The 11,852-nt window shown below is 54.7% G+C and overlaps 1 protein-coding gene across 1 annotated transcript; it reads right to left on the reverse strand.

Annotated features, from left to right (window-relative positions):
- Positions 1-610: 610 nt before the first annotated feature.
- LOC141161284 (claudin-4-like) lies at positions 611-1,255 on the reverse strand. The gene has a single exon (XM_073646087.1). The coding sequence runs from the start codon at positions 1,253-1,255 to the stop codon at positions 611-613; it is 645 nt and encodes a 214-aa protein (XP_073502188.1).
- Positions 1,256-11,852: the final 10,597 nt, after the last annotated feature.

Here is an 11,852-nt window from a genome sequence, read left to right on the forward strand (position 1 = left end):
TCTCCATGCGCCAACCCCAGGGCCTTACGGTTCCTAAAGTAGTGAGAACATCTTTACTCCTTGAAGAAAACTGGTAACTTCCTACGTTATGGAGCCGGTACTGGACGGGTGCCTCCTGGTTCTTAACGCTGGCAGAGGTCTCAGACATTTGGTGCCTTTTTGCCATTGACGCTTCAGTGAGTTACTGTCCTGGTCGCCTCATAAAGGGCCTTGTAAACCGAGAAACGCATTGTGCAGAAGGATTGGAAAACAGAACTCAAGATTTGTCCACAATTTGAGCACTGACAACCCCCCAGTAAGAAATGGGACCACCACCCATAGTATAGGATAAGTCCTCCACACTCCCACTCAGTAAGGAATAAGACCACCACCCACTTCCAGTAGTTAAGGAGGAGGAGGAGGAGGAGGAGGAGGAGGAGGAGATCACCACTCACCCTCCCCCACGCAATAGGCCAGACCACCACCCTCCCCCACAACCACATAATGGACTTGATCACCACAGATTTAGAAAAGATAATTTTATTAAACAAACCACAAACTCAGTATAAAAACGCGGACCCCCATGTCGCTGACCCCCCTATAAACAGTCTCTGGTGCAGGGTTGCGCTCCTCACACGTAGTTCTTGCTGGTGTAGTCGCTGCGGGGTTGGGACGGGGCCGCCGTGTACCGGGCCATGTAAGGCACCTCAGTCTTTTTTGGGCAGGAGCAGGACAGGAGGCCCCCACCCAACAGCATGAGGGCAGCAGACGCCCAACCGATGTACAGCGCTGCGCCCAGCTCTCGCTTCTGCGCCTCCACCACCAGCGGGTTGTAGAAGTCACGGATGATGCTGTTCGCCGACCAACACACAGGAACCAACATGAGGACACCGGCCACCAGGAAGACCACCCCGGCCACCATGCTGATCCGCGCCTTGGTGTTCTCCTCCTCCACACAGTTGGTGCACTTAGCGCCCACTACACCCAAGAGGATGGCCAGGACCGCCAGCAGGATGCAGATGACGGTGAGCGCACGGGCGGCCTGCAGGTCCTGGGGCAGCGCCAGCATGGAGTCGTACACCTTGCACTGCATTTGCCCGGTGCTCTGCACGATGCAGTTCATCCACAGACCCTCCCAGATGACCTGCGCCACCACGATGTTGTTACCGATGAACGCTGTCACCTTCCACATGGGCAGTGCACACGTGATGATGGAGCCCACCCAGCCGATCAGGGCAAGCGCCATGCCCAGGAGCTGGAGACCAGTGGAAGCCATGACTGACGGAGCTGCAAAAGAAGGACACGAGTCAGAACTGGCCCACATAAACCCCGGCTGCCACACAGCACCCCCAAATCACACGGTGCCCCCAACCTGGCCACCCCACAACATCACCCCCAGCCAGGCCACCACACAGCGCCCCCAACCCCACAGCACCCCCAGCCAGGCCACCACACATCCAACCCCAGGTCCCCCAACATCCCACAGCACCCCCAACCCCACAGCGCATCCAACCCGGCCACCCCACAGCACCCCCAGCATCACATCGAACCACCCTACAACACCCCCAACCCAGCAACCCCAGGTCCCCCAACATCCCACAGCACCCCCAACCCCACAGCACATCCAACCCGGCCACCACACAGCACCCCCAACCCCACAGCACATCCAACCCGGCCACCCCACAGCACCCCCAGCATCACATCCAACCACCCTACAACACCCCCAACCCAGCAACCCCAGGTCCCCCAACATCCCACAGCACCCCCAACCCAGCCACCACACAGCACCCCCAACCCCACAGCGCATCCAACCCGGCCACCCCACAGCACCCCCAGCATCACATCCAACCACCCTACAACACCCCCAACCCCAGGTCCCCCAACATCCCACAGCACCCCCAACCCAGCCACCACACAGCACCCCCAACCCCACAGCGCATCCAACCCGGCCACCCCACAGCACCCCCAGCATCACATCCAACCACCCTACAACACCCCAACCCCAGGTCCCCCAACATCCCACAGCACCCCCAACCCAGCCACCACACAGCACCCCCAACCCGGCCAGCCTACAACATCCCCAACATCACAGCACCCCCAGCCAGGCCACCACACAGCGCATCCAACCCGGCCACCCCACAGCACCCCCAACCCGGCCACCCTACAACACCCCCAACCCAGCAACCCCAGGTCCCCCAACATCCCACAGCACCCCCAACCCAGCATCACACAGCACCCCCAACCCCACAGGCCAGATCCCCACAGTGCCCCCACTGCTCTTCTAACATGAGGGAGCACTGACATCAATCTGCAGGTTACTCTCTCCCAAATATCACCAACCGCCCCACACAAGACCACCCCCAGTGACCCATCACAGCAGCCACAGGAGGCGCAACTACTGCAATCACCCCCAACAGCCGAGGAAACCCACAAAGACCCCCACACCTCACCTGCAGAGCAGAGCACAGGACTGCCAGAGTCCCCACCAGCCCCTGCTTTATACCGCCCCTCCCCCAGTCTCAGGTGCAGAGCAGCACACCTGGGGGAGGGAGGAGAGGATCACTGATACCAGGGGGAGCAGAGTGCAAGCTCCTCAGCCCAGACTCCTCACATCTCCAGATATGTCAGGAGGCGGAGGAGCGATGCTCTGCAGAGAGGTCAGTGGTGTAATAATCTGCAGGATATATCACTATGTATCTGTCAGGAGGCAGAGGAGCGATGCTCTGCAGAGAGGTCAGTGGTGTAATAATCTGCAGGATATATCACTATGTATCTGTCAGGAGGCGGAGGAGCGATGCTCTGCAGAGAGGTCAGTGGTGTAATAATCTGCAGGATATATCACTATGTATCTGTCAGGAGGCGGAGGAGCGATGCTCTGCAGAGAGGTCAGTGGTGTAATAATCTGCAGGATATATCACTATGTATCTGTCAGGAGGCAGAGGAGCGATGCTCTGCAGAGAGGTCAGTGGTGTAATAATCTGCAGGATATATCACTATGTATCTGTCAGGAGGCGGAGGAGCGATGCTCTGCAGAGAGGTCAGTGGTGTAATAATCTGCAGGATATATCACTATGTATCTGTCAGGAGGCGGAGGAGCGATGCTCTGCAGAGAGGTCAGTGGTGTAATAATCTGCAGGATATATCACTATGTATCTGTCAGGAGGCAGAGGAGCGATGCTCTGCAGAGAGGTCAGTGGTGTAATAATCTGCAGGATATATCACAATGTATCTGTCAGGAGGCAGAGGAGCGATGCTCTGCAGAGAGGTCAGTGGTGTAATAATCTGCAGGATATATCACTATGTATCTGTCAGGAGGCGGAGGAGCGATGCTCTGCAGAGAGGTCAGTGGTGTAATAATCTGCAGGATATATCACTATGTATGTCAGGAGGCGGAGGAGCGATGCTCTGCAGAGAGGTCAGTGGTGTAATAATCTGCAGGATATATCACAATGTATCTGTCAGGAGGCGGAGGAGCGATGCTCTGCAGAGAGGTCAGTGGTGTAATGGTCTGCAGGATATATCACTATGTATCTGTCAGGAGGCGGAGGAGCGATGCTCTGCAGAGAGGTCAGTGGTGTAATAATCTGCAGGATATATCACTGTGTATCTGTCAGGAGGCGGAGGAGCGATGCTCTGCAGAGAGGTCAGTGGTGTAATAATCTGCAGGATATATCACTGTGTATCTGTCAGGAGGCGGAGGAGCGATGCTCTGCAGAGAGGTCAGTGGTGTAATAATCTGCAGGATATATCACTGTGTATCTGCCAGGAGGTGGAGGAGCGATGCTCTGCAGAGCTCAGTGGTGTAATGGTCTGCAGGATATATCACTATGTATCTGCCAGGAGATGGAGGAGCGATGCTCTGCAGAGGTCAGTGGTGTAATGGTCTGCAGGATATATCACTATGTATCTGCCAGGAGGTGGAGGAGCGATGCTCTGCAGAGGTCAGTGGTGTAATAATCTGCAGGATATATCACTATGTATCTGTCAGGAGACGGAGGAGCGATGCTCTGCAGAGATCAGTGGTGTAATGGTCTGCAGGATATATCACTATGTATCTGTCAGGAGGCGGAGGAGCGACGCTCTGCAGTGAGGTCAGTGGTGTAATAATCTGCAGGATATATCACTATGTATCTGCCAGGAGGTGGAGGAGCAATGCTCTGCAGAGGTCAGTGGTGTAATAATCTGCAGGATATATCACCATGTATCTGTCAGGAGACAGAGGAGCGATGCTCTGCAGAGGTCAGTGGTGTAATGGTCTGCAGGATATATCACTATGTATCTGTCAGGAGACGGAGGAGCGATGCTCTGCAGAGGTCAGTGGTGTAATAATCTTCAGGATATATCACCATGTATCTGTCAGGAGACAGAGGAGCGATGCTCTGCAGAGGTCAGTGGTGTAATGGTCTGCAGGATATATCAATGTATTTGTCAGGAGATTTAGGCGCGATGCTCTGCAGAGAGGTCAGTGGTGTAATAATCTGCAGCATATATCACTATGTATCTGTCAGGAGGTGGAGGAGCGATGCTCTGCAGAGGTCAGTGGTGTAATGGTCTGCAGGATATATCACTATGTATCTGTCAGGAGACGGAGGAGCGATGCTCTGCAGAGAGGTCAGTGGTGTAATAATCTGCACGATATATCACTATGTATCTGTCAGGAGGCAGAGGAGCGATGCTCTGCAGAGAGGTCAGTGGTGTAATAATCTGCAGGATATATCACTATGTATCCGCCAGGAGGTGCAGGAGCGATGCTCTGCAGAGAAGTCAGTGGTGTAATAATCTGCAGGATATATCACTATGTATCTGCCAGGAGGTGGAGGAGCGATGCTCTGCAGAGGTCAGTGGTGTAATAATCTGCAGGATATATCACTATGTATCTGTCAGGAGACGGAGGAGCGATGCTCTGCAGAGAGGTCAGTGGTGTAATAATCTGCAGGATATATCACTATGTATCTGCCAGGAGGTGCAGGACCGATGCTCTGCAGAGGTCAGTGGTGTAATAATCTGCAGGTATATCACTATGTATCTGCCAGGAGGTGGAGGAGCGACGCTCTGCAGAGAAGTCAGTGGTGTAATAATCTGCAGGATATATCACTATGTATCTGCCAGGGGGTGGAGGAGCGATGCTCTGCAGAGGTCAGTGGTGTAATAATCTGCAGGATATATCACTATGTATCTGTCAGGAAACGGAGGAGCGATGCTCTGTAGAGGTCCGTGGTGTAATAATCTGCAGGATATATCACTATGTATCTGTCAGGAGACAGAGGAGCGATGCTCTGCAGAGGTCAGTGGTGTAATGGTCTGCAGGATATATCAATGTATCTGTCAGGAGATTTAGGCGCGATGCTCTGCAGAGAGGTCAGTGGTGTAATAATCTGCAGGATATATCACTATGTATCTGCCAGGAGGCGGAGGAGCGATGCTCTGCAGAGGTCAGTGGTGTAATAATCTGCAGGATATATCACTATGTATCTGTCAGGAGACGGAGGAGCGATGCTCTGCAGAGAGGTCAGTGGTGTAATAATCTGCAAGATATATCACTATGTATCTGTCAGGAGGCGAAGGAGCGATGCTCTGCAGAGAGGTCAGTGGTGTAATGGTCTGCAGGATATATCACTATGTATCTGTCAGGAGGCGGAGGAGCGATGCTCTGCAGAGAGGTCAGTGGTGTAATAATCTGCAGGATATATCAATGTATCTGTCAGGAGACGGAGGAGCGTTGCTCTGCAGAGAGGCCAGTGGTGTAATAATCTGCAGGATATATCACTATGTATCTGTCAGGAGGCGAAGGAGCGATGCTCTGCAGAGAGGTCAGTGGTGTAATGGTCTGCAGGATATATCACTATGTATCTGTCAGGAGGCGAAGGAGCGATGCTCTGCAGAGAGGTCAGTGGTGTAATAATCTGCAGGATATATCACTATGTATCTGCCAGGAGATGGAGGAGCGATGCTCTGCAGAGGTCAGTGGTGTAATGGTCTGCAGGATATATCACTATGTATCTGCCAGGAGGTGGAGGAGCGATGCTCTGCAGAGGTCAGTGGTGTAATAATCTGCAGGATATATCACTATGTATCTGTCAGGAGACGGAGGAGCGATGCTCTGCAGAGAGGTCAGTGGTGTAATAATCTGCAATATATATCACTATGTATCTGTCAGGAGATGGAGGAGCGATGCTCTGCAGAGGTCAGTGGTGTAATGGTCTGCAGGATATATCACTATGTATCTGTCAGGAGACGCAGGAGCGATGCTCTGCAGAGAGGTCAGTGGTGTAATAATCTGCAGGATCTAGCAGTGAGGGTGTGGTCGAACTCTTAGGTCCCTTCGGACGTCTTCTTAAAAAATTGTTGGTGTGAGACGGTCGGTGTTTATTATCCGTGAGGTTTTCTGCTGTCATCAGTTACTGACGTCACCGCTCCTCACAGTCACTGGGTCTCACTACGGAGCGTCGGGACCAGGCTCAGGACCACGCTCAGGACCACGCTCAGGACCGGGCTCAGGACCAGGCTTAGGACCACACTCAGGCTCAGGACCACACTCAGGACCACTCAGGCTCAGGACCACGCTCAGGCTCAGGACAAGGCTCAGGCTCAGGACCAGGCTCAGGAACACGCTCAGGATCATGCTCAGGACCACGCTCAGGCTCAGGACCACGCTCAGGACCACGCTCAGGAACAGGCTTAGGACCACACTCAGGCTCAGGACCACGCTCAGGCTCAGGACCAGGCTCAGGACCAGGCTTAGGACCACACTCAGGCTCAGGACCACGCTCAGGACCACTCTCAGGCTCAGGACCACGCTCAGGACAAGGCTCAGGCTCAGTACCATGCTCAGGACCACACTCAGGACCACTCTCAGGCTCAGGACCAGGCTCAGGACCACGCTCAGGACCACGCTCAGTCTCAGGAACACGCACAGGAACACGCTCAGGCTCAGGACCAGGCTCAGGACCACGCTCAGGACCACGCTCAGGCTCAGGAACACGCTCAGGCTCAGGACCAGGCTTAGGACCACGCTCAGGAACACGCTCAGGACCAGGCTCAGGACCAGGCTCAGGACCAGGCTTAGGACCACACTCAGGCTCAGGACCACACTCAGGACCACGCTCAGGCTCAGGACCACGCTCAGGACCACGCTCAGGCTCAGGACCACGCTCAGGACCACGCTCAGGAACACGCTGAGGCTCAGGACCAGGCTCAGGACCAGGCTTAGGACCACACTCAGGCTCAGGACCACGCTCAGGACCACTCTCAGGCTCAGGACCAGGCTCAGGACCACACTCAGGACAAGGCTCAGGCTCAGTACCATGCTCAGGACCACACTCAGGCTCAAGACCACGCTCAGGCTCAGGACCAGGCTCAGGACCACGCTCAGGCTCAGGACCACGGTCAGGACCAGGCTCAGGACCACTCTCAGGCTCAGGACCAGGCTCAGGACCACACTCAGGACAAGGCTCAGGCTCAGTACCATGCTCAGGACCACACTCAGGCTCAAGACCACGCTCAGGCTCAGGACCAGGCTCAGGACCACGCTCAGGCTCAGGACCACGGTCAGGACCAGGCTCAGGACCACGCTCAGGATCACGCTCAGGACCAGGACCACGCTCAGGAACATGCTTAGAGCCATGTTCAGGACTAGGCTTGGAATCACGCTCAGGACCAGGCTTAGAACCATGCTCAGGACCAGGATTAGTACCACACTCAGGACCAGGCTTAGAATCACGCTCAGGACCAGGCGCAGAACCTCGCTCAGGACCAGGCTTAGAATCACGCTCAGGACCAGGCTTAGAATCACGCTCAGGACCAGGTGCAGAACCATGCTCAGGACCAGGCTGACAACAACGCCCAGGACCAGGAGCAGAACCACGCTCAGGACCAGGTGCAGAACCAAGCTCAGGACCAGGCGTAGAACCACGCTCAGGACCAGGCGCAGAACCACGCTCAGGACCAGGCGCAGAACCACACTCAGGACCAAGCTTAGAAGCACCCTCAGGACCAGGCTTAGAACCACGCTCAGGACCAGGCTTAGAACCACGCTCAGGACAAGGCTTAGAACCATGCTCAGCACCAGGCGCGGTACCATGCTGAGAACCAGGTGCAGAACCACGCTCAGGACCAGGCATAGAACCACGCTCAGGACCAAGCGGAGAACCACGCTCAGGACCAGGCTTAGAATCACGCTCAGGTCTAGGCTTAGAATCACGCTCAGGACCAGGCTTAGAATCACGCTCAGGACCAGGCTTAGAACCATGCTCAGGACCAGGCTTAGAACCACGCTCAGGAACAGGCTTAGAGCCATGTTCAGGACCAGGCTTAAAACCACGCTCAGGACCAGGCTTAGAATCACGCTCAGGACCAGGCTTAGAATCACGCTCAGGACCAGGCTTAGAACCACACTCAGGACCAAGCTTAGTACCACGCTCAGGACCAGGCTTAGAACCACGCTCAGGACCAGGCTTAGAACCACGCTCAGGACCAGGCTTAGAACCATGCTCAGGACCAGGCGCAGTACCACGCTCAGGACAAGGCGCAGAACCACGCTCAGGACCAGGCTTAGAACCATGCTCAGGACCAGGCTTAGAACCACGCTCAGGAACAGGCTTAGAGCCATGTTAAGGACCAGGCTTAAAACCACGCTCAGGACCAGGCTTAGAATCACGCTCAGGACCAGGCGCAGAATCACGCTCAGGACCAGGCGCAGAACCATTCTCAGGACCAGGCGCAGAACCACGCTCAGGACCAGGCTTAGAATCAGGCTCAGGATCAGGCTAAGAAGCACGCTCAGGACCAGGCTTAGAATCAGGCTCAGGATCAGGCTAAGAAGCACGCTCAGGACCAGGCTTAGAACCACGCTCAGGACCAGGCTTAGAACCACGCTAAGGACTAGGCTTAGAACCATGCTCAGGACTAGGTGCAGAACCATGCTCAGGACCAGGCTTAGAACCATGCTCAGGACCAGGCTTAGAACCACGCTCAGGACCAGGCTTAGAATCACGCTCAGGACTAGGCTTAGAATCACGCTTAGGACTAGGCTAAGAATCACGCTCAGGACCACGCTTAGAACCATGCTCAGGACCAGGCCTAGAACCACGCTCAGGAACAGGCTTAGAACCATGTTCAGGACCAGGCTTAGAATCACACTCAGGACTAGGCTTAGAATCACGCTCAGGACCAGGTTCAGAACCACGCTCAGGACCAGGTGTAGAACCACCCTCAGGACCAGGCTTAGAACCACTCTCAGGAACAGGCTTAGAGCCATGTTCAGGACCAGGCTTAGAATCACGCTCAGGACCACGCTTAGAACCATGCTCAGGACCAGGCTTAGAACCACACTCAGGACCAGGCTTAAAACCACGCTCAGGACCAGGCTTAGAATCACGCTCAGGACCAGGCTTAGAATCAGGCTCAGGATCAGGCTAAGAAGCACTCTCAGGACCAGGCTTAGAACCACCCTCAGGACCAGGCTTAGAACCACGCTCAGGACCAGGCTTAGAACCACGCTAAGGACTAGGCTTAGAACCATGCTCAGGACTAGGCTTAGAACCATGCTCAGGACCAGGATTAGAACCATGCTCAGGACCAGGCGCAGAACCACGCTCAGGACCAGGCTTAGAATCACGCTCAGGACTAAGCTTAGAATCACTCTTAGGACTAAGCTTAGAATCACGCTCAGGACCAGGCCTAGAACCATGCTCAGGACCAGGCTTAGAACCACGCTCAGGAACAGGCTTAGAGCCTTGTTCAGGACCAGGCTTAGAATCACACTCAGGACCAGGTTTAGAATCTCGCTCAGGACCAGGTTCAGAACCACGCTCAGGACCAGGTGTAGAACCACCCTCAGGACCAGGCTTAGAACCATGCTCAGGACCAGGCTTAGAACCACGCTCGGGACCAGGCTTAGAACCATGCTCAGGACCAGGCGCAGAACCACGCTCAGGACCAGGCTTAGAACCATGCTCAGGACCAGGCGCAAAACCACGCTCAGGACCAGGCTTAGAATCACGCTCAGGACTAGACATTAGAATCACGCTTAGGACTAGGCTTAGAATCACGCTTAGGACTAGGCTTAGAATCACGCTCAGGACCAGGCTTAGAATCACGCTCAGGACCAGGCTTAGAACCATGCTCAGGACCAGGCTTAGAACCACGCTCAGGACCAGGCTTAGAAACATGCTCAGGACCAGGCATAGAGCCATGCTCCGGACCAGGCTTAGAACCACGCTCAGGACCAGGCTTAGAACAATGTTCAGGACCAGGCTTAGAATCACGCTCAGGACTAGGCTTAGAATCACGCTTAGGACTTGGCTTAGAATCACGCTCAGGACCAGGCTTAGAATCACTTTCAGGACCAGGCTTAGAATCACGCTCAGGACCAGACTTAGAACCATGCTCAGGAACAGGCTTATAACCACGCTCAGGACCAGACTTAGAACCACGCTCAGGACAAGGCTTAGAATCACGCTCAGGACTAGGCTTAGAATCATGCTCAGGACCAGGCTTAGAATCACGCTCAGGACCAGGCTTAGAACCATGCTCAGGACCAGGCTTAGAACCACGCTCAGGACCAGGCTTAGAGCCATATTCAGGACCAGGCTTAAAACCACGCTCAGGACCAGGCTTAGAATCACGATCAGGACCAGGCTTAGAACCACACTCAGGACCAAGCTTAGTACCACCCTCAGGACCAGGATTCGAACCACGCTCAGGACCAGGCTTAGAACCATGCTCAGGACCAGGTGCAGTACCACGCTCAGGAAAAGGTGCAGAACCACGCTCAGGACCAGGCGTAGAACCATGCTCAGGACCAGGCTTAGAACCACGCTCAGGACGAGGCATAGAACCACTCTCAGGACCAGGCTTAGAACCACGCACAGGACCAGGCACAGAACCACACTCAGGACCAGGCGCAGAACCATGCTTAGGACCAGACTTAGAACCATGCTCAGGACCAGGCTTAGAATCACGCTCAGGACTAGGCTTAGAATCATGCTCAGGACCAGGCTTAGAATCACGCTCAGGACCAGGCTTAGAACCATGCTCAGGACCAGGCTTAGAACCACGCTCAGGACCAGGCTTAGAGCCATATTCAGGACCAGGCTTAAAACCACGCTCAGGACCAGGCTTAGAATCACGATCAGGACCAGGCTTAGAACCACACTCAGGACCAAGCTTAGTACCACCCTCAGGACCAGGATTCGAACCACGCTCAGGACCAGGCTTAGAACCATGCTCAGGACCAGGTGCAGTACCACGCTCAGGAAAAGGTGCAGAACCACGCTCAGGACCAGGCGTAGAACCATGCTCAGGACCAGGCTTAGAACCACGCTCAGGACCAGGCTTAGAATCACGCTCAGGACCAGGCTTAGAATCACGCTCAGGACTAGGCTTAGAATCAAGCTTAGGACTAGGCTAAGAATCACGCTCAGGACCACGCTTAGAACCATGCTCAGGACCAGGCTTAGAACCACGCTCAGGAACAGGCTTAGAACCATGTTCAGGACCAGGCTTAGAATCACACTCAGGACTAGGCTTAGAATCACGCTCAGGACCAGGTTCAGAACCACGCTCAGGACCAGGTGTAGAACCACCCTCAGGACCAGGCTTAGAACCACTCTCAGGAACAGGCTTAGAGCCATGTTCAGGACCAGGCTTAGAATCACGCTCAGGACCACGCTTAGAACCATGCTCAGGACCAGGCTTAGAACCACACTCAGGACCAGGCTTAAAACCACGCTCAGGACCAGGCTTAGAATCACGCTCAGGACCAGGCTTAGAATCAGGCTCAGGATCAGGCTAAGAAGCACTCTCAGGACCAGGCTTAGAACCACCCTCAGGACCAGGCTTAGAACCACGCTCAGGACCAGGCTTAGAACCAT

Source organism: Phyllobates terribilis, unplaced genomic scaffold (genome assembly GCF_046119375.1).
Source record: "Phyllobates terribilis strain yellow unplaced genomic scaffold, ASM4611937v1 Scaffold_9__5_contigs__length_417890890, whole genome shotgun sequence".
NCBI classification, from domain to species: Eukaryota; Metazoa; Chordata; class Amphibia; order Anura; family Dendrobatidae; genus Phyllobates; species Phyllobates terribilis.

What these genes read in the sequence shown, in the direction of transcription:
- LOC141161284 (XM_073646087.1), bottom strand. Translation starts at nt 1,255, where the DNA reads ATGGCTTCCACTGGTCTCCAGCTCCTGGGCATGGCGCTTGCCCTGATC.